This window comes from Loxodonta africana, chromosome 14, assembly GCF_030014295.1.
Source record: "Loxodonta africana isolate mLoxAfr1 chromosome 14, mLoxAfr1.hap2, whole genome shotgun sequence".
In the NCBI taxonomy this organism is placed as follows: Eukaryota; Metazoa; Chordata; class Mammalia; order Proboscidea; family Elephantidae; genus Loxodonta; species Loxodonta africana.
The window spans coordinates 905,450-930,052 of NC_087355.1; the positions used below are offsets into that span (position 1 = coordinate 905,450).

At 38.4% G+C, this 24,603-nt stretch overlaps 1 protein-coding gene across 2 annotated transcripts in view; it reads right to left on the minus strand.

The window, feature by feature from the left end:
* SNTG1 (syntrophin gamma 1) overlaps positions 1-24,603 on the minus strand; it is a 564,878-nt gene that overhangs the window by 420,115 nt on the left and 120,160 nt on the right. For both annotated transcript variants that reach the window (XM_023540209.1, XM_003421078.3), the window contains exons 4-6: positions 5,378-5,435; positions 4,507-4,550; positions 4,374-4,415 (exon numbers count right to left, since the gene is read on the minus strand). In XM_023540209.1, coding sequence (XP_023395977.1) covers positions 4,374-4,415; positions 4,507-4,550; positions 5,378-5,435 — 144 coding nt within the window. The remainder of the gene's footprint in view (positions 1-4,373; positions 4,416-4,506; positions 4,551-5,377; positions 5,436-24,603) is intronic.

Genomic DNA, 24,603 nt, shown 5'->3' on the forward strand with positions numbered 1-24,603 from the left:
TGGCATAAGTGGATATACACCATGCACAAAAATGAACTCAAAATCTAAAATGATAAAGATTATGGAATATAAAATAGGGATGTTAGGAGCCCTAATAAATGACATAAAGAGTATACAAAACATTATCAACAATGCAGAAGAAAAACTAGATAACTGGGAGCTCCCAAAAATCAAACATCTATGCTCATCCAAAGACTTCACCAAAACAGTAAAAAGATTACCTACAGACTGGGAAAAAGATTTTAGTTATGACATTTCCAAACAGCGCCTGATCTGTAAAATCTACATGATACTGCAAAAACTCAACTACAAAAAGACAAATAACCCAATTAAAAAATGGCCAAAAGATATGAATAGACACTTCACTAAAGAACACATTCAGGTAGCTAACAGATAAGTGAGGAAATGTTCACAATCATTAGCCATTAGAGAAATGCAAATCATATCTACAATGAGATTCCATCTCACTCCAACAAGTCTGGCATTAACCCAAAAAACACAAAATAATAAATGTTGGAGAGGTTGTGGAGAGACTGGAACACTTGTACACTGCTGGTGGGAATGTCAAATGGTACAACCACTTTGGAAATCGATTTGGTGTTTCCTTAAAAAGCTAGAAGTAGAACTACCATACCAACATTTTTCAGTTAAGTAAAACAAGGTCCAGAGAGATTTAGGGCCTTTACAAACACACATTGCTCTGATAAAAACTTAAACTGAGATCCTCAAGCTTCCATTCTCATACACATTGTTTTACTTGCCTTTCAGTTTGGTTAATATTATGATTTTGAAAATAAATCAGGTATGTGAATATTATGTGTAACACACAGTTCCTCTCCCCATTCTGGCCTCTTGGCTGGAAAGTGACTGAGCAGAGGCTCTGGTGGAAGGTATGAGGGAATTGCAGACATGCTCATGTCTGTCTCAGGAATGTCCCTCTGCTCCCAGTAAGACACGGTCTATTATGCCTGCTGCTCTTGAATCCTTTATTTCTACCCCTCTAGATGGAAAATTGGAAAGTTACAAAATAGGGTCTTTGAAGTATCTAAGTTGCCCAGCCTAGCTCAAAACGTAAGAGAACAAGCAAGGACTTGATAAGAATTCGCATCCAGGAGGAAAAAAAAAAGCATTTTTTAAAGTGTCTTCTGTGCTACCTGCATCATTACCTCAGCAAGGGACAGATACATGGTCCAGAAGAGAAGGGGCGCCTAAAAGCATTCATGGAAAGCTAAGTATGTAAATAAGGCAAGCTCTGGATACACTATTTCTTTTCAAAATCAGAGATAGCAAAAATAATATTTCTGAACTTTTTGTCTTTGCACTTAACATTTCTCAAACCAGTAGGAAGCATAAAAGTTAAATTATTTCATATATTACTTTCTTTAGAGGTAGTTTTTGAAAAAATAAAAAGAATATATTATAGTTAGAATTCTTAAGGAAAGTACCAACCTATAAGAGATCGAAAACCTATTTCCAAATTCTGAACAGTATAATTTTTAGCAGTTAGGTAAAACACAATTTGTAACTGAATGACATTTAGAATTTTTTGACAGGATCTAAAATCTTTGTTTGCCAAAATCACATCCTAAATATGTTCCTTTGTGACTCATAAGACCTACTAGGCTTTTTGAATACATAAATCAATGCCTTATTTTAGATGTTATGGTATAGCCCTTGGAATATCTGTTTTTTTTTTTCTGATTAGTCTAAGATAAGAATGTTATTTTTATTCTAATGGAAATTTTTAAATAAGTCAAGGATGTATCACAACAAACCAAAATGCCATTAATCATCATTTTGCTTTATTTTTATCAAAATGAAGATATCTTATTTTAATTGTATGAATATGCCATTTTAATTCACACAATTTACCTACTAATGCTGAATAATTAATTCTTTACAATTAAAATTGTAAAGATATTTTAGAGTTTGGTTCAAAATTATGAACTCATAATTAGGGTAATTGTTATTTGCAGTTCAAGTTATAAAATCTTTTCTATCAATGAGATAATAAAAATAAAAAGCAGTGAACCTTTTTGTTCAGACAGATACATCTCAAAACTGAAATCAGAAATGTTCTTTTAGAAGCAAACATCTGGTATCATCTATCCCATCTATTCTCTGAGGGAAGTTGACTGGAGGCAGAATGCAGAATTTCTAACAATGTCATTGAATACAGTAGCTCATTAAAAAAAAGTTACATGCACAAATACCATGTTGTTACACCTGTCCAAGTGGTTTTTTTAACATGGAAGTCCATATTAATCATTGACTTGGAATCAAGAACGTGGTGTATCAGCATGTTACTTCAAAATTATTTGCATCCTCCAATCTTGTTTTGCCTTTTCCGCCCGGGTAAGCCTATTCTTAAATATTTAATTAATAGCTCAGTCCTATTGAGGTATAAGTATATTTTTTAGGTAATAATAAGCAGTGAGGAGAAAAGCACCTAACCACTTTTGGAAAGTGAAAGATTCAAACTAAATAATATTACTATCTATAGTTCAAAGCTGGTAAAGTTAAGCCTTTCAAAAAATCAAATCTTGTGGTGAAGGGCCATATGTAATTTTCAATACGATTCCAAATTCCTTTTCTTCGAAACAGAATGAGCACCATAAGAAGTGGCATTACTGGTGCATTGTTCTAGTTCTTCTGCCACAGGAATCTTTTTCATCAAAGCGCCATCACAGTGTGTGGAAGCATGCTGCTGGCTTCTGAAGAGCAAACTGCAAACAAAATTCCATCTGACAGCATGTGGCTGTAAAAGAGATTGCACTTTTTTATATACTCCCTGGATAATGAGTTTCAGATCACTCTGTACTTTTGAAAAAAGATTAAAATTAAAAGTATCTTTGCTTACATGGCTATATTTAAAATTTACATAAGAAACTTCACAGCAGCGTGCTCTAAGGGTGCTATTCTCTCCCATTTGTTTAAAAATCTATTCTAAAATACTACCTTTCTCTGCATGTTTATAGAAAACTAGAAATAGTTATATGTTACACAGAGTATCCATATGATGATCTCAAATGAGATTCTGAGAAGAAAAAGACCAAAAAAAACACAAAAAACAAAAAAACAAGCCCGTCACCATCCAGTTGATTCCGACTCATAGCGACCCTATAGAATTGCCCAAAAGGTTTCCAAGGAGCACCCGGTGGATTTGAACTGCCGGCCTCTTGGTTAGCAGCCCTAGGTCTTCACCGCTACTCCACCACGGTTTCCAGTGGAATATTAACAAAGCTTGGTTAGTTATTCTATGTGCTTGTAATGGAGAATCCTCTTTAACATCACTACTTGTAAAAATGGGGCTTCTCACAGATGCTGGAGGCTGCCTCACTGAGGTTTGAAATTGCATAATAATCCCATGTAAGTATGTCAGGGTTTTCTCCAAATAACAGTTCACAGAGGCTGCTGAGGGGCAGTATACACAGAAAACAAATAATTTAATTAGAGCCTTGGGAAGCAGAAGCCTTACAGAGTTTTTCATTTGGTTTCCTTGACTATAAACTGTTAAACATAATTTCTCTTCTATTCCTTCCTGTGGGGCTGAAATTCAGTAAGGGTTCCACGAATGGTATTCAATCAATGCTGGTAGATGTTTTTACCTAACACTGCCTCATTCCTTTCAGTGTAGTTGTTTACGTCATTTTACCACTCCCAAGAGAAACTCACGAGCCTTCGGTTTCTCTTAGTATGGTTGTGAGGCCATCTGCAATGGCACCACTGGGCTGGTTGCTGAAATCCAGATTCCTGGGCCCACTCAAACTCACTGAATTGGAATATCTGAGGTCAGGCCTCAGAATCTGCATTTTTGCAAACATCCAAAAAACAAGAAACACCCTGGTAAAATCTGATGATCACTCTGCCTAGTGCTAAGCCACTCTGTCTCAAGATTAAGCTCCTCTAAACTGCCCTCTGCCTGTCTCTGTCTGTCTATACCTCTCTGACACACACAAACACATGCGCACTGCACACAGTCTTGATATGCTCTGGCATTCGTCCCTGCTACTGTATGAGATCATACAGACATAAATTATACTGTGTAGAAGCTTCGAAATGCTTGCAAAGATTTAGAGATCCGTTGCACCTAGAGACACACTTATGACAGTAGTTGGTAGTAATTAACAGAAAACTGGAAAAACATAGCAAATTTAACCACTGATTTGTTTCTAATAAGAAGTCAATGAGCAGATCATTTGAGAGTAAGACAGTGATAGCTATCTATGTTATAGCTATCTATGATAGCTATAACACTAGACTAATGTTATATCTTCCTCATGAATAAAATCAACAATTATTCAGGAATGCAATACACCCTGGTTTCCACATGAGAAAAATTACAGCATTAGGAAAAAGTCAAGGAAACTCACCACTTCTTCATGCCTGCATTTTCTCACATTAATGCCATTTATCTGCAACGCAAAGGAAAGCATAACATCACATGGTATATTGTAAATGGAGTTTACACTTGGCCGCACATAGAAAATAATGATAAATGCATACCTGTAGAATTGCATCCCCAATAAAAAGTAATCCTGAAAGTTCCGCTATGAATGAAAAAGAGCAAATGATTATGCATCAGTTATTATTTTTCACACGATTACATTTTCTAATCAAATAAAGGCAAAACATATAAAAGAAATGAAAATTTGAATATTTTTATATGGTTAGCATGCTAAAAGTTTCACCAGGAATGGAAATTAAAAAACAATCATATGACATAGCCCACTTCAAACTTTGACACTCATGCACAGATCTTTCCCTTTAATTCTACCATTTTAGAACTTGCAGCTGCTAAAAATTTGGTCCCTCTTGCAAATGACCTGAGGCCTTTGTAAGTCTGAGAAGGCCTCTACAGAAGTTTGATACCTAGACATTCAAACCATCAGCTGTGGATTCAGCTCCAAGTTAAGTAGTAATCATTGGACTGGTTTGCTGATTTCAATCTACGGAACAGTTGGTTTGTGTCCTCATTGCTTTTCCTAGGTCAAATTTCATATGTAGGTCTGAGTTAAACTGCAGGTGAGAACTAAAAAGGAACATTTATGACTGTCACTAACTGCAGATGACTTGTATCGTTAGTTTCATTGTTTGTTGGTTTAAGGGCACAAGTGGGGAGGGTTACCGAGCCCTTAGTTCATACAAGGCCACAAGCTTCTGTTTTATCCTTGCTTTGCTCTCAGAGAGAAGCTCTCCCATGGAGTGATGAAGAGCACAGACCCATAGAGTCACACTAGGACACTTATACTGCCCAGCCATGTGGGACTGAAGCAAGCCTATTACACACTAGTTTATGCTTCTTAAGAATCATCTAATTCTTCAAGAAGTCTGGTTTATGAAATAGGGCTACTATATATCTCCCCAAGTTCTTTACCTCTTTGCTCCTTGGAGATTTTTGAAACGACAACAGGAATGTTATGTTCTGCTCCCCCCTGGAAAGATTAAAAAAAAAAAGTGCACATTGTATTTTTTTAATAAAAAATATGTAGTTTTTAGCCAAGAAACTCTACAGATTATGAACAGCATGTTAACTAAACACTAACCAGAATTTAAATACACCTGTGGAATTTCTACACTAAGAAGATAGCGTTTTCTTGAAATTTATCTCCCTGTCTAGAATTTCAATGTGACATCCAATAATTAATAACAGTAGACTTTAAAATTTTTCATTCAAAAAAAAAAATAGGTAATGACTTTAAAATGGCTTTCTCTTCAATGTTTAGCAATGCTATACATTCTAGAAATTGTTACTGAAAATACAAAGTTATGATTATGCGTTTACATTATCTGGCTAATTTACTCTATTCTGATAAGCCTAGAACATGCAAAGATGCAAGGAGGATCCCTTAGGATATGAAGTGACCAGAGGAGGTCTGGACTTGCACAAATGAGTGAGCACAGTCAGAATGTGGGCATCATGGGTAAGGGACTCATCTGCACTTCCTTGACTGGTATTAGATTCCTCTTTGTGTGTTAGCACATCCTAAGCAATTATCAGAATAAAACAAACTGGCTAGAATACCGCAGAAGTGCTTTGGTCTCATGGATCAAATGAGAAATAAAGAAAGAAAATTAAGTGAACTAAACAGGTAGAGGGGAATCAAATTCTTGAAATAACTGTATATAAATCATTTTTCTATATTACAGAGAAAAAATTTTGAAAACAGTATTTGAAAAATAGATTAAGTACATGAAAGAATAAGATGTTATATAGAAAAGAAACAGTATTAAAGGAGGGTTGAAAAGACGATTTAGATTCCATTGAGTTTTCTCTATTTCCAGAATAAGTAAACCTCCTAAACTTTCATTCCCCACAGGACAAAAGTTATTTTGAAAAAGACATTTTGCCTGTTAATACCAATATTTAATATTGTGTCCAGTAAACACAAATAAAAGGTAAGCAATATTGAGAAAAGTAGTGATATTCCACTTTTTCTTAGCAATTAGAGTTTTTTCTACTTCTGTATTATAAGAAGAAACACGGTAAATTAAATGTCAAAAACTTCTCCCAGACTGAAATTCCAACCCACTGCTCATACCTCTTTTTCTCATTATCTCCCATCAACCCAATACCCAAGTACCTATCCTTCACAAACTCTGTAAAGAAAGTCTCCAACATAGGCTGAAATGCCTTCTAATTCTGACCCTACCTTTAGTCTGTATGTCCCCAGACAAGCATTGATTCTGTCCATGAGGGACTTTCATGGATAAAAGGTGATCATGATCTGTGACTGTGCAGTGCAATGAACTACTTAATATGGCCCTTCTAGTCATAGTCTTTGTGACACACACAATGATGGGAGTGGGACTATGCAAATAAGGTATATGGAACTTGTGATGGGTGTGGTTATGTTTAAACCAGGCTAGGCCATGATTTCCAATATTGTATAGTCGTCCTGCATTTTATGTGTTGTGGATTCTGACCTCCACGTGCTAATGATGCAGGAGAGGTATAAGGTGTGTCTTGGGTCACAGCCTTGCAGGAAGGCATGACTCAAGTTTCACCCTTACTAAAGTTGCACCCTCTGGTGTGTGGCCTGAATCTAAGATATATGTGTGCGTCCTGGTGAGGCTCTCTCTGCATCTGGATCTCCCTTCTGGTTCGTGATCAGTTGACCTCCCCAGGGGCCTGCTGTCTAACCTGCTGATTCTGGGATTCGCAGGCCTCCACAGCTCCTTAGGCTGGCAACCTATCGTCTGACCTGATTTGCCAGCTTCCACAGCCTTGTGAGCTAGCAGCCTGTGGTCTGAACTGCTGGTTTGGGTTCGTCAGCCCCGGCAGCCATGTGGGTTGGGAGAAGCCCATGCCTGACCCATGAATTTGGGATTTGCCAGCTTCCACAACCAAGTGAGCCATTTCCTTAATACAGTTTGTGAGTTCTTTGAGATGCTGCAGCAAATTAGGGAACCTGAAAACAGGAGAGAGAGCACTGAGGGTAGAAGGAGTAGTTGATGTTAGAGACGATGGAGTAGTACGGCAGCTTGGAAAAGTTGGACATTTGGGACATCTTTAACCTCCTCCTCATAGCAACCAGCTTTGTGCTGCTCTGTATTAAAGAAATTATTCATTTAAACTGAGAGTGTGGAAAAAAATGAATAAGGGAAAAAATGGATAGAAAATGCTTATTTAGCATGCAACAAACACTAAATAAAGGGAAGCTATTACCATAATCTATCAAGATTTATGAGTAAAATTAAAGTAGTAAATAAGATTAGGTCAAACCCATTTGAAACCCTTAATAGGACTCCAAATTGCCAATCTCCTAAATTCTGCTCTATTCTTTTCCCATTATAATTATCAGCTTCTAAAAGAGTATAATATTTGTTCATTTATTACAACTATTGTTTAATGTTTTTATTCTTCCCCCATCCTAAACTAGAATGAGGGCACTGAATTTTTTGGGAGGACTATTTCGTGCCTTGCTGTACTGTATTTTTACACAAATAATGTCTTCTACATTTACCAACCAGGCCCTCCCCCACTCTGAGGTATTTTCGTACATGTACTTTTTTTTTTTTACTATACTAATTTTATTTTTCACAACATGTAAAAAAAATATATTGGGATACTGGCACTTATGAAAACTACCTCACAGGAGGAGAGAGCAGTAGGCAAACAAACCTAGAAAGTGCATGTTATCCGCTTAAAAATATGCTAACCCCAGCACATGAAATAATGTTTTTGTATTTAAGTGGTGTTGAATACATTTATCCATGAGTGAATAAATAAAGTCTAAGACTTTTCCAGACCTAAAGTTGTTTTATTCTTTAAAATACAATGCAGAATGATTTTACGTCAGAGGTAAGAAAACGTGTCTCCCTGAGTCAGGATCAATTTGATGGCAAGAAGTTTGGTTTTTTGTTTTTATGATGAAATCAAGTGCTAATGGTCACTTTGAGTGTCCAGAAATGTTTGGAAATTGGAAAAAAAAAATTAAGAATGCATCTCCATTTCTTAGAAGAAAAAGTTGATTAAAATGAATCACTACCTGGGCAAGTTTTTGGTAGTATAAAAGATGAAATAAAGTCCTATAGACCATGTAGTCTGGACATTTTGGGACAGAAAACTACACTCTAAGTTAGTCTTGTCTGTGTAGCTGTCATCAGGGTATTACCTTTTGCTGTTTTTTTTTTGGCTTGTTGCACTACAGAATCCAAAAATTTTCTAGTACTTAGACTTTTAATAGCAGGTCAGTAGGAAACCTATCCCTGGGGTCGATTTAGGGAGAGAAAAGGCTGTTGGATAACAATTTCAGATGGAAATAGTTAATACTTCCATTCCTCAGTCAACACACTAGACTTAAAACTATCTTTTAATGACCAGATACAACTAACCTCTGCTTTGCCACAAATTTTCTTTTATATATAACATACCTCCTGAATTTTAAATGGTTTGAGTCCAAACATGTTTTTGTAAATCACACATTTAGAATCCTAAAGGTTAAATTCATTTCAGAAGGTGACTTCATAAATTAGATAATAACACTTAAGATAAAACTCAGAAAATAAAATGGGACTTCAAATTACATTACTTTTGTTTATTGGATGAAATCTGTGAAAGCAGCCCAGCTTAATAGATTTAGTTCAGCTCTTAAATGGCAGAATTTAAGGCTTTCCAGATGAGAATCAAATAATCTGACTTGCTTTGCTTAAAACAGCTAGTCAGTCTTCCACCACTCTTAGAACAGAGACCAAAATCCTTAATAAAACCTCGTGCAAAGTGGCCTCTGCCCCATGGGCAGCTTCTTCCTGGACCTTCCCCATCACTCTCTGTGTCCCTGGAATGAGGGTCTTCTTTTTGTTCCTAGAAAATACCACTTCCCCTCATCATCCTATGGCTCCAGAACTTTCTGTACACTGTTTCCTCTGCCTGGAATGTCTTGTCCTACATCTTAAACCGGTAAATGCCTATGTTAGATTTCAGCTAAAGGCCCCTCTGTCAGTGTCTTTTTACTCAGTGGTGTTTATTTCTATAGCACTGGCCATGGCTATAATTTACATTTATTTATGCAACAATTTGATAAATGAAGCTTGTAAATGGCCTGAGGTCAAGGCAGGGTTTTCTTCACCATCTTCTCCCCGGTACATCCTGTACCAGACAGTGTGGCTCATAACCATAGTTTGGGGAACGACTGAATTAATTGAACACTGTTATTCCAGCTCATGGCAAAGTCCAAGACTAAGGAAAATGAGGCGAAGTTCTAAAGTGGTTTCCAGATAAGATTAAAGCATACATTATTACATTTTGTAATATTCTATTCACAAAGTGTAGTTAATTTTATAGCTAGTTTTGTAGAAACAGGATATAAAAGGTCCCATCTAAAGCATTTTGACCAGGATTCTACCCAATGATAACCCAAGTACAACTGAAATATCACTGAGACAAACCTAGACTGTTTTTAAAGTACTGGGGATCTTTCCAGATAAATATTTTCAGTATTTTAATCAATAAGTCAGTCAATGATATGCTGGGCTTGGAAATGAGATGCATAAACAGATAATTACAAATGTAAGAATTAGCGAGCCTCAGTGGACAGGTGTTGGACGCCTAAAAGGTATCACCTGAGAAGAGGTGGGCAGACATCATAATCCTTCTGAATGTCAGGTCCATCTCTCAAATGATATCGGGCCGGTGGTTTGAACTGATTCATAGGACTAATCCAGAATCTAAACACTAAAACTTATTAACTGTCTTTCCATTTCCATAATGGGAAAGAATGTATCCATTCTGTCTATGACAGCAATACATGAATCAAACTCAGTTAAAAAGAAAAAGGGTACAGAAGTGTAAGAAAACTATGCAAATATGTGCATTCTTATTATATAAACAGCTGTTATTTAATAATTTTTGCCCAGACCAGAAATCAATAACAAACTAAAAGGCAGAAATTTATTGCAGCTATTGTGAATTTATATTTCCATCTGGCAAATTTGACAAATTTGACAAAGTTATTTTTTTGAAATAGTAAGTATCAGGATGGTCTGACCAAGAGGGAATGAGTTTTCCAGAAGGCCCAGATGACAGGGGACCTGTGAGGGAAAAGAGCTGGGAGAAGTAGAGACGAGAATTAAGGGCCAGAAAATTCCTATAGAAATGGGTGGTTCAACTCAGGAAAACCGGGTAGGGGCTGAGAGGCCATGTGCCAGGTAAATACAAGCAGGGAGTCATGTAGAACAATTTAGACAGAATATACTCCAGGCTAGCCTGATGAATCTGATGTCATTCAGTGTGGGAAGAGAGAGGAGACTATGTGATCATGTCTGGGAAGTTTAGTGACTATTTTGTCCAGTTTTGGAGACAAAGTGTTTTTTAAAAACTTGGCCGAAGGGTAACAAAATGTTCTTTTTGGCCAGAAAAAAATAAAATACTCTAACACGTGGTGCTAGAAGTTGAAGCAAACCTGCCTGCTCCTGAAAAATCTTGGCTCCTGGCACTTTTCTGCCACTGGTAACTTAGTGAGCTCCATTCATCAGCTTCCCCACATTGCAGCTGATGCTGCAAAAGTCAAAAGATAGTAGGCAGCGTTATAGAAAGGGGTCCCATCAGGGTTTTATTTTAATGCTTTATTTAGTAATAAACCTAATGGTAATAGGTTGTTGGTGACATAATGTTCCATAAGCTCTCAGTGTCCCGAAAGCTGTGGTGTTACCATTGCTCTCTCCCAAAACTGCCTCCAGAGGAAATGGAGATCAAACAGGGAAATAGAAGAGCTTCAGTTTTTATTGAAGGGCAAGAAAAAACAAAAAAAAAATCATACACACAAGTATGCGTTGCTTAATGTCCAGGACACATTCTATAAAATAGGACATTATGTTACTTGGGTGTTGTGAGAACAACGTATTATGTACAGAAGAGAGATGCAGCATGGTCACCTATGTCACTGCTGCTGCACTGTGGGACTGCACAAAAACATTGGCTTTGCCACTGCTGGCCCCGCATGGTTGCTGTGCGGTCTCCAAGAGCCGTGCCTGCCCCCGCAGCGGCACCTCCAGGTGCATCACCATCTATCTTCTTTTCCTTCCTCCCTGCTTGCCTTCCCTGCCCTCCCCCTACCCACCAAGGCTTTAAACTCTTCCTGCCCTGCCGGGCCCTGCTCCACTGCCTCCCCAGCCTCAGGCTCCTCCCCTGAATGCCTTTACTGTGCTTCATTCCGCAATCTCCACAGTGAGGACCACGGGGCAGCTGCCACGGCAGTAAGAGCCCAAGTTGAGGGCTCCAGCATGACGTGCAGGGTGCCCTGGCCAAGTGGGGCAGCGGTCTCCTGGGGCATCCAACTCCCACCTCGGTGGGAGCGGTGGTGTCTGCACTCTCCCTACCTGAGGTGAGTGCAGTGGGACAGGACCCCTTCCCCCTGCCACCCCAGGGCCAAGGCTGATGTGGGACTCAGAGGTCTAGTGAGAGACAGGATCTGCCCAAACCAAAAAACCAAACCCATTGCTGTCAAGTTGCTTTGGACTCATAGTGACCCTATAGAACAGAGTAGAACTGCCCTGTAGGGTTTCCAAGGAGCGACTGGTGGATTAGAACTGCCAGCATTTTGGTTAGCAGGGGAAAGGCTTAACCACTGCACTACCAGGGCCCCATAGGATTGTGTTCTTCCTTGTGCAGGTAGGCACTGGATAACATCTGTTCAGGCAGTGTCAGATCACATGTATACGTCCCTGGCCCATAGAGTTCAGAAATCACAAAAGATGAGAGAAATTATTGGATATACTTTATATACTTGACATTGCCTGAACAGACTTTATGCAGTGGAGGAAGAATAAGGAAGAATACACTCAGGAGTTTATGACTTCTGAGGGAAATTTTAATCAAGGAAGACTGAATAATGATTAATAGACAGGGAGATCCCAAATGGTGGCATGAGAATGAAAGGTGGCCCAGTGTGAAAATAGTTTAAACAAATAGGCATCCTGGAGGCATGAGGGCAGAAGTAAACATGGTGCAATAGCCCGGTTTCTGATCAGAGAGAATGGTGGAATTCCTATCCTTTGAGGCACCAGGGGCGTGTCTTGGGAATGAAAGATCACTTAAAGACCACAGGTGGGGAGGGAGGCAGAGCCAACATGGCAAAATAGACAGACACTTTCAGCAAGACCTCTTTACAACAAAGCCTCGAAAAAACAAGTGGAATGAGTTTATTTGTGACAAGCTGGGAGCCCTGAGCATCAAAGGCAAACTTAGACAACGAACTGAGGGGCAGGGGAAGGAAGAGACCGTTCAGAAGTGGAGAGGAGTTTACTGGACCTGAATCTTGGGAGGGCCTCAGGCACCATTCCCGGAGCAGCAGCGGCGGGCTGGTACAAGTGTTTGGCTGCGGTTTCCTCAGGGAGAAGCAGCCTGCCACACAGCCCATTCACACCTCAGGAACCTGAGGAGAACGGCGCTCTCAGCAAAAGCTAAGTACTTGCATATATTTTACCGTGCCCCACCCCCCCACCTCCAAGCTGGCTTCAGCGACTGAATCCCTGGGCCTGAGACAGACCCTGGTGACCACCTAGAGCCATCCTCGCAGCCTTGGGGAAGGAAAAAATTTCCAATTGGGGGGAAAAGATAATTTGCTAGCTCCATTAACTGGGGGAGCTCATGACAGAAGCGGCTCCTGTCCAGGCATAAACCGTCCGTGGACCTTAAGCACCTTTCCCTTCTGCATGGACATGTATGGGCCTATTACGGGAGAATAGGCCCTTGTTGACAGACTACAACTGTTTCAGCTGTGTGGTGGAGAGGTGGGTGTTTGATGTTTGACATTGCTTTGCCTATTAAACAAGGTCCACACCTACCCACATCAGGGACCTAAAGATTTATAGCTCCACTCAGGTCACCCAGCCACCCGTAACAGGGGTCCAAAGATAACTGGTACCTCCCAGTCCTTACAACCAAAAACTTTGGGTGCCCACGTTCCCTCTGCAGAACCCACCCACCAGCATGCCCTAGGGAACAGAGACGCATTTTCCTCAGAGACACCTGGGGGATGGTTCTCAGCCCCTGTCTTGTTCAGAGCATGACCCCCTGCGGCAAGCAGATACTGGTACATATGCCAATCACCCCTGCCCTACTAAGACTGTAGGACAGAGCCTGTACCACACACTTGATATCAGCTACTTGGAAACCTGAGCTGAATTCACGCAAGAAAACTGAATGGACTCCTAAACTGATATACCTGATAACAGCTTTAGCCAGCTGGGGACAGGATACCACAGCTCCAAAGGCAAAAATAATCAAGCTAGCTCACTCAAGCAACCCGTAGGGGTATACCAAAACAAAACAAAGCAAGAAGCTACGACACAGTAAGCAAGCATAAACTAATACAATAACTTATAGATGGCTCAGAGACAACAGTCAATATCAAGTCACATAAAAAAACAGGCCATGATCACCTCAACAGGCTCTCGAAACAAAGAATCCAGGGATCTTTTAGATGAAAGTGCATTCCTAGAATTACCAGATGCAGAATACGAAAGTTTAATATACAGAACCCTTCAAGACATCAGGAAGGAAATGAGGCAGAACAAGCCAAGGAACACACACATAAAGCAACTGAAGAACTCAGAAAGATTATTCAGGAACATAATGAAAAGTTAAATAAGCTGGAAAAATCCATAGACAGCAATCAGAAATTCAGAAGATTAACAATAAATTACAAAATTAGATAACGCAATAGAAAGTCAGAGAGGCAGAATTGAGCAAGTAGAAGCTAGAATTTTTGAGCTCAAAGATAAATCACTTGGCACTAATATATTTGAAGAAAAATCAGATAAAAGAATTAAAAAAAATGAAGAAACCTTAAGAGTCATGTGAGACTCTATCAAAAGAAATAACCTACCTGTGATTGGAGTACCAGAACAGGGAGGGATAACAGAAAATACAGACAAAATTGTTGAGGATTTGTTGGCAGAAAACTTCCCTAATATTGTGAAAGATGAGAAGATATCTATCCAAGATGCTCATCGAACTCCACATAAGGTAGATCTTAAAAGAAAGTCACCAAGACATAATATAATCAAGCTTGCCAAAACGAAAGATATAGAGAGAATTATAAGAGCATCGAGAGATAAAAGAAAAGTCACCGACAAGGGAAAGCCAATAAGAATAAGCTTGGACTACTTGGTAAAAACCATGCAGGCAAGAAGGCAATGGGATGACATATTTAAAAAACTGAAGGAAAAAAATTGCTGGCCAAGAATCATATATCCATCAAAACTGTCTCTTAAATATGAAGGTGAAATTAAGACATTTCTAGATAAACACAAGTTTAGAGAATTTGTAAAAACCAAACCAAAACTATAAGAAATACTAAAGGGAGTTCTTTCATTAGAAAATCAATAATATCAGGTATCATTCCAAGACTAGAACACTGGGCAGAGCACCCAGAAGTCAATCCAGACAGGGAAAAAAAAAAAAAGAACAAAGATTATATATATATAAAAAAAGCGCAAAACAGGGTAACACCAATGTTATTATACAAAAGAAGACATTAAAATAATAAAGAGGGACTAAGAAACGTAATCATACACTTTCCATATGGAAAGGAAGACAAGGCGATACAAAGAAATAAAAGTCAGGTTTAAATTTAGAAAAATAGGGGTAAATAATAAGGTAACCACAAAGGAGACAAACTATCCTACCCATCAAAATAAAACACAAGAGGAAAATACAGACTCAGCAGAAACAAAATCAACAACAACAAATATAAGGAAAGGACAATATATAAAGAAAATCTACTCAGCACATAAAATCAAGTGGGAAAAAGAAACCATCAATACACAAAAAAAACACATCAAAATGATAGCATTAAATTCATACCTATCCATAATACCCTGAATGTAAATGGACTAAATGCAAGAATAAAGAGACACAGAGCGGCAGAATGGATTAAAAAATAAGATCTGTCTATATGCTGCCTATAAGAATCACACCTTAGACTTAGGGACACAAACAAACTAAAACTGAAAGATGGAAAAAAGTATATCAAACAAACAACAATCAAAAAAGAGCAAGAGCGGCAATATTAAAATCTGACAAAATAGGCTTTAAAGTGAAATCCATCATAAAGGATAAGGAAGGACGCTATATAATGATTAAAGGGACAACACACCAAGAAGATATAACCATATTAAATATTTATGCACCCAATGACAGAGCTGCAAAATACATAAAACTAACTCTATCAGCATTGAAAAGTGAGATCGACAGCTCTGCAATAATAGTAGGAGACTTCAACACACCACTTTCGGTGAAGGACAGGACATCCAGAAAGAAGCTTAATAAGACATGGAAGATCTAAATGCCACAATCAACCAACCTGACCTCGTAGACATAACAAGAACACTCCACCCAACAGCAACCAAGTATACTTTCTTTTCTAGTGCACATGGAACATTCTCTAAAATAGACCACATATTAGGTCATAAAGCAAGCCTGAGCAGAATCCAAAACACTGAAATATTACAAGGCATCTTCTCTGACCATAAGGCCATAAAAGTGGAAATCAATAACAGGAAAAGCAGGGAAAAGAAATCAAACACTTGGAAACTGAACAATACCCTGCTCAGAAAAGACAGGATTATAGAAGACGTTAACGATGGAATAAAGAAATTCGTAGAATCCAATGCGAATGAAAACACTTCCTATCAGAACCTTTGGGACACAGCAAAAGCAAAGTTCAAAGGCCAATTTATATCAATAAATGCACACATCCAAAAAGAAGAAATGGCCAAAATCAGAGAATTATCCCTACAACTTGAATAAGGAGAAAGAGGGCAACAAAAGAACCCCACAGGCAACAGAAGAAAACAAATAATAAAAATTAGAGCTGAACTAAATGAAATAGAAAACAAAAAAAAACAATTGAAAGAATTAACAAGCCCAAAAGCTGGTTTTTTTGAAAAAATCAACAAAATTGATAAAGCACTGGCCAAAATGACAAAAGAAAAACAGGAGAGGAAGCAAATAACCCAAATAAGAAATGAGAGGGGCGATATTACAACAGACCCAAATGAAATTAAAAGAATCATATCAGATTACTATGAAAATCTATACTCAAATTTAGAAACCTAGAAGAAATGGATGAATTCCTAGAAACACACTACCTACCTAAACTAACACAAACAGAGGTAGAACAACTAAATGGACCCATAACAAGAGATTGAACAGGTAATCAAAAAACTCCCAACAAAAAAAAGCCCTGGTCCAGACGGCTTCACTGCAGAGTTCTACCAAACTTTCAGAGAAGTGTTAACACCACTACTACTAAAAGTATTTCAGAGCATAGAAAAAGACGGAATACAACCAAACTCATTCTATGAAGCCACCATATCCCTGATACACAAACCAGGTAAAGACACCACAAGAAAAGAAAATTATAGGCCTATATCCCTCTTGAATGTAGAAGCAAAAATCCTCAACAAAATTCTAGCCAGTAGAATTCAACAACATATCAAAAAAATAATTCACCGTGAACAAGTGGGATTCATAGCAGGTAGGCAGGGATGGCTCAACATTAGAAAAACAATTAATGTAATCCACCACATAAATAAAAAAAAAAGACAAGAATCGCATGATTTTATCAATTGATGAAGAAAAGGCATTTGACGAAGTTCAACACCCATTCATGATAAAAACTCTCAGCAAAATAGGAATAGAAGAAAAATTCCTCAACATAATAAAGGGCATTTATACACAGCCAACAGCCATTACCCTAAATGGAGAGAGTCTGAAAATATTCCCCTTGAGATCAGGAACCAGACAAGGATGCCCTTTATCACCACTCTTATTCAACATTGTGCTGGAAGTCCTAGCCAGAGCAATTAGGCTAGATAAAGAAATAAAGGGCATCCAGATTTGCAAAGAAGAAGTAAAAGTATCTCTACTTGCAGATGACATGATCTTATACACAGAAAACCCTAAGGAATCCTCCAGAAAACTACTGAAACTAATAGAAGAGTTCAGCAGAGTATCGGGATACAACATAATCATACAAAAACCAGTTGGATTCCTCTACACCAACAAAAAGAACATCGAAGAGGAAATCAGCAAATCAGTGTCATTTAAGTAGCCCCCAAGAAGATAAAATACTTAGGAATAAATCTTACCAAAGATGTAAAAAGAAAACTACAGTACACTTCTGCAAGAAAACAAAGGAGACTTACTAAGTGGAAGAACATACCTTGCTCGTGGATAGGAAGACTTAACATGATAAAAACGTCTACTCTACCAAAAGCAATCTATACATTTAATGCAATTCCAATCCAAATCCCAACGACATTCTATAATGAGATGGAGAAACAAATCACCAACTTCATATGGAAGGGAAAGAGGCCCTGGATAAATAAGGCATGACTGAAAAAGAAGAACAAAGTGGTAGTCCTTACTTTACCTGATTTTAGAACCTATTGTACTACCACAGTAGTCAAAACAGCCTAGTACTGGTGCAACAACAGATACATGGACCAATGGAACAGAATTGAGAATCCAGGCATAAATCCATCCACATATGAGCAGTTGATATTTGACAAAAACTCCAAAACAATTAAATGGGGAAAAGACAGTGTTTTTAACAAATGGTACTGGCGTAACTGGATATCCATCTGCAAAAAAAATGTTAACAAGAAGATGGCTGACTAGGTAGACGCTACCTTGGATCCCTCTTGCAACAAAGACTTGGAAAAACAAGTGAATCAATCACATACATGACAGTCTACGAACCCTGAACAACAAACACAGATTTAAAGAGTTGACCTGAGTGACAGAGACCGAGAAAGAACAACTACGGGGAAGCAGCGACTGTTTTCGGAGCCTGGAGCCAGCGTCCCAGTCAGGCAACCTTGGCGCCAGGCTTAGGACTGGGCGCAGGGGAGCTGAACACAAAATCTTGTGATGGCGCAAACACAGGGCGCAGCCCTACCCCCCTGAACTGACCCCGGGAGGGGGCCCAGCCGGTCTGCGCGGGCGGTGTGGCGACACGGCTGGCTGGCGGGAGGAGAACTCCCTGGGAGACAGTCACTGATTTTGGAGCTGGGAGTGCAGCATCCCAGCAGGGGAACCTTGACGCTGGGTTTTGGATTGGCAGTGGAGGATCTGACCATGGCTTCAGCGGGCCAGACCCTTGGGGACAATCTCCACACAGCCAGCACACATAGGCGACATGCCCCTCAGGAATCTCAGATAAATAGTCATCCCAAGTAAGATAAGCAACTTTGGCTTTATTCCGGGGTGTACTCTCTCCTGTTTTTCTGAACCCTCCCCTCCCCTTCCCAGGTGGCTTCATTAACATTGGAATTTCCTGAGCCAAAGGGAGAACAGCTCTGGCTCCGTGGCTTTGCTTTTCCCTTTTTTTTTTTTTTCGTCTTTTCCTAACCCATTCTTCCGGCCTGAGAGAAACAACCACAAAAAACACAGGGACCAAAAATCCTTCCCTAATTGGACTAAAAACACAGAATCAGCTCCAGCCAAGCATATATGATCCAAATCTTGGGCTTTCATCCTTACAGGGAACAAGGTGGCTGTAATAATGCAAAGGCAGTTCTGATAGGGATCTGACTGCATTTTTTTTAGCGGATTTACTGGAAAAACAAGTTTCCCAGGTCTGATATCTCCGCTTATTCAACAGAGCCCTAACTGACCCACAACAGGGAACTGAGGGCTGAAGCTCCCCCCAGAACACCTAGCCTCTTGCCTTAGGGGTCTAAGGAGGGTGACACCTACCAATCAGTAGAGGTACTTGCATTGGGGGCCTAACGTACAGCTGCAGAGCCCTCCCACCAAGGTGCTATAGGAGACACCTAACTCACTGACACTTCAGGGAAGCCTGTCAGCATCCTGCCCCCCCTGGAGTGTGAACCCCAGCTGCTACTAGAATCTGGTGCACACAACTATCACCACTACTTCTCAAAGTAGATAGGTGACAGTGTGCATCACACACTTGATGACCCAAAATCAGATTCTACTCAAGAATAGTGAATACAGTCAGGCATATATATCTGGCAACACCCCAAACCAGCTGGTAATAGGTCATAAGTAAGTCAAGGGCTACAACAAACAAGACAGCACAATCCAGTAGCCCATCCACGTATATTGAATGAAAACAAAACAAGATAGGACTCAGTGAGCAATTATAGAATTAATCACTACTATTTTTTTTTTTATATCTTAGTGATGGCTCGAAGACAGCAGTCAATATCAAACCACATAAAGAAGCAGATCATGACATCTTCTACAACCCCCCAAACAAAAGAATCAAAATCTTTCCCAAATGAAGACACAATCCTGGAATTATCAGATACAGAATATAAAAAACTAATTTACAGAATGCTTCAAGACATCAGGGATGACCTCAGAAATGAAATCAGGCTAACTGCAGAAAAAGCCAAGGAACACACTGATAAAACAGTTGAAGAACTCAAAAAGATTATTCAAGAACATAGTGGAAAAATTAACAAGTTGCAAGAATCCATAGAGAGACAGCATGCAGAAATCCAAAAGATTAACAATAAAATTACAGAATTAGACAACGCAATAGGAAGGCAGAGGAGCAGACTCGAGCAATTAGAAGGCAGAGTAGGATATCTGGAGGACCACGGAATTAACACCAACATAGCTGAAAAAAAATCAGATAAAAGAATTAAAAAAAAAATGAAGAAACCCTAAGAATCATGTGGGACTCTATCAAGAAGGATAACTTGCATGTGATTGGAGTCCCAGAACAGGGAGGGATAACAGAAAACACAGAGAAAATAGGCGAAGATTTGCTGACAGAAAACTTCCCTGACATGATGAAAGACGAAAGGATATCTATCGAAGATGCTCATCGAAACCCATTTAAGATTGATCCAAAAACAAAAACACCAAGACATATTATCATCAAACCTGCCAAAACCAAAGATAAAGAGAAAATTTTAAAAGCAGCCAGAGAGAAAAGAAAGGTCTACTTCAAGGGAGAATCAATAAGAATAAATTCAGACTACTCAGCAGAAACCATGCAGTCAAGAAGGCAATGGGATGACATATGCAGAGCACTGAAGGAGAAAAACTGCCAGCCAAGGATCATATATCCAGCAAAACTCTCTCTCAAATATGAAGGCAAAATTAAGATATTTACAGATAAACACAAGCTTAGAGAATTTGCAAAAACCAAACCAAAGCTACAAGAAATACTAAAGGAAATTGGTCAGAAAACCAATAATATCAGATACCAGCACAACACAAGGTCACAAAACAGAACATCCTGATATCAACTGAAATAGGGAAATCACAAAAACAAATTAAGATTAATTTTAAAAAGAAAAACATGCTCAAAACAGGGAATCATTGAAGTCAATATGTAAAAGATCACAATAATCAAAAAGAGGGACTAAATACAGGAGGCATAGAACTGCCATATGGAGACGGAAACAAGGCGATACAGGACCATACAATTTAGGTTTTTACTTAGAAAACTAGGCGTAAATATTAAGGTAACCACAAAGAGGTATAACAACTCCATAACTCAAAATAAAACCCAAGAAAAATGTAACGACTGAACAAACATAAAGTCAAATACTATGAAAATGAGGATCTCACAATTTACAAAGAAAAATGCCTCAGCACAAAAAAGTAAGTGGTAAAATGAACTTGTCAACAACACACATAAAAAGGCATCAAAATGACAGCACTAAACACTTATCTATAATTACGCTGAACATAAATGGACTAAATGACAGAGAGTCTCGGACTGGATAAAGAAACACGATCCGTCTATATGCTGCCTACAAGAGACACACCTTAGACTTAGAGACACAAACAAACTAAAACTCAAAGGATGGAAAAAAATATATCAAGCAAACAATAAGCAAAAAAGAAGAGGAGTAGCAATATTAATTTCTGACAAAATAGACTTTAAACTTGCATCCACCACAAAGGATAAAGAAGGACACTAAATAATGATAAAAGGGACAATTGATCAGGAACATATAACCATATTAAATACTTATGCACCCAATGACAGGGCTGCAAGATACATAAATCAAATTTTAACACAACTGAAAAGTGAGATAGAGACCTCCACAATTATAGTAGGAGACTTCAACACACCACTTTCAGAGAAGGACAGGACATCCAATAAGAAGCTCAATAGAGACACGAAAGACCTAATTGCTACAATCAACCAACTTGATCTCACTGACTTATACAGAACTCGCCACCCAACTGCTGCAAGGTATACTTTTTTTTCTAGCGCACATGGAACATTCTCTAGAATAGACTGCATATTAGGTAATAAAACAAACCTCTGCAGAATCCAAAACATCGACATATTACAAAGCATCTTCTCAGACCACAAGGCCATAAAAGTAGAAATCAATAACAGAAAAACTAGGGAAAAGAAATCAAATACTTGGAAAATGAACAATATCCTGCTGAAAAAAAGACTGGGTTATAGAAGACATTAATGAGGGAATAAGGAAATTCACAGAATGCAACGAGAATGAAAATACTTCCTGTCAAAACTTCTGGGACACAGCAAAAGCAGTGCTCAGAGGCCAATTTATATCGATAAATGCACACATACAAAAAGAAGAGCCAAAATCAGAGAACTGTCCCTACAACCAGAACAAATACAAACTGAGCAACAAAAGAATCCATCAGGCACCAGAAGAAAACAAAAAATAAAAATTAGAGCTGAACTAAATGAATTAGAGAACAGAAAAACAATTGAAAGAATTAACAAAGCCAAAAGCTGGTTCTTTGAAAAAATTAACAAAATTGATAAACCATTGGCTAGACTGACTAAAGAAATACAGGAAAGGAAACAAATAACCTGAATAAGAAACGAGAAGGGCCACATCACAACAGACCCAACTGAAATTAAAAGAATCATATCAGATTATTACGAAAAATTGTACTCTAATAAATTTGCAAACCTAGAAGAAATGGATGAATTCCTGGAAAAACACTACCTACCTAAACTAACACAATCAAAAGTAGAAGAACTAAATAGACCCATAGCAAAAAAAGAGATCGAAACGGTAATCAAAAAACTCCCAACAAAAAAAAGCCCTGGCCTGGATGGCTATACTGCAGAGTTCTACCAAACTTTCAGAGAAGTGATAACACCACTACTACTAAAGGTATTTCAAAGCATAGAAAATGATGGAATACTACCCAGCTCATTCTATGAAGCCACCATCTCCCTGATACCAAAACCAGGTAAAGAAACCACAAAAAAGGAAAATTACAGACCTATATTCCTCATGAACATAGATGCAAAAATCCTCAACAAAATTCTAGCCAATAGAATTCAACAACATATCCAAAAATAATTCACCACAACCAAGTGGGATTTATACCAGGTATGCAAGGCTGGTTTAATATTAGAAAAACCATTAATGTAATCCACCATATAAATAAAACAAAAGACAAAAACCACATGATCTTATCAATTGATGCAGAAAAGGCATTTGACAAAGTCCAACACCCATTTATGATAAAAACTCTCACCAAAATAGGAATTGAAGGAAAATTCCTCAACATAATAAAGGGCATCTATGCAAAGCCAACAGCCAGCATCACTCTAAATGGAGAAAGCCTGAAAGCATTTCCCTTGAGAACGGGAACCAGACAAGGATGCCCTTTATCACCGCTCTTATTCAACATTGTGCTAGAGATCCTATCCAGAGCAATCAGGCTAGACGAAGAAATAAAGGGCATCCGGATTGGCAAGGAGGAAGTAAAATTATCTCTATTTGCAGATGACATGATCTTATACACAGAAAACCCCATGGAATCCTCCAGAAAACTACTGAAACTAATAGAAGAGTTTGGCAGAGTCTCAGGTTATAAGATAAACATACAAAAATCACTTGGATTCCTCTACATCAACAAAAAGAACATCGAAGAGGAAATAACCAAATCAATACCATTCACAGTAGCCCCCAAGAAGATAAAATACTTAGGAATAAATCTTACCAAGGATGTAAAAGACCTATACAAATAAAACTACAAAGCTCTACTACAAGAAATTCAAAAGGACCTACTTAAGTGGAAAAACATACCTTGTTCATGGATAGGAAGACTTAACATAGTAAAAATGTCTGTTCTACCAAAAGCCAACTATACATACAACACACTTCCGATCCAAATTCCAATGTCATTTTTTAAGGTGATAGAGAAACAAATCACCAACTTCATATGCAAGGGAAAGAAGCCTCGGATAAGCAAAGCATTACTGAAAAAGAAGAAGAAAGTGGGAGGCCTCACTCTACCTGATTTCAGAAGCTATTATACAGCCACAGTAGTCAAAACAGCCTGGTACTGGTACAACAACAGACACATAGACCAGTGGAACAGAATTGAGAACCCAGATATAAATCCATCCACATATGAGGAGCTGATATTTGACAAAGGCCCAGTATCAGTTAATTGGGGAAAAGATAGTCTTTTTGACTAATGGTGCTGGCATAACTGGATATCCATTTGCAAAAAAATGAAACAAGACCCATAACTTACACCGTGCACAAAAACTCACTCCAAGTGGATCAAAGACCTAAATATAAAGACTAAAATGATAAAGATCATGGAAGAAAAAATAGGGACAACCTTAGGACCCCTAATACAAGGCATAAACAGAATACAAAACATTACCAAAAATGACGAAGAGAAACCAGATAACTGTGAGCTCCTAAAAATCAAACACCTATGCTCATCTAAAGACTTCACCAAAAGAGTAAAAAGACCACCTACAGACTGGGAAAGAATTTTCAGCTATGACATCTCCGACCAGTGCCTGATCTCTAAAATTTACATGATTCTGTCAAAACTCAACCACAAAAAGACAAACAACCCAATCAAGAAGTGGGCAAAGGATATGAACACGCACTTCACTAAAGAAGGTATTCAGGCAGCTAACAGATACATGAGAAAATGCTCTCGATCATTAGCCATTAGAGAAATGCAAATTAAAACTACGATGAGATTCCATCTCACTCCAACAAGGCTGGCATTAATCCAAAAAACACAAAATAATAAACCTTGGAGAGGCTGCAGAGAGATTGGAACTCTTATACACTGCTGGTGGGAATGTCAAATGGTACAACCACTTTGGAAATCTATCTGGCGTTATCTTA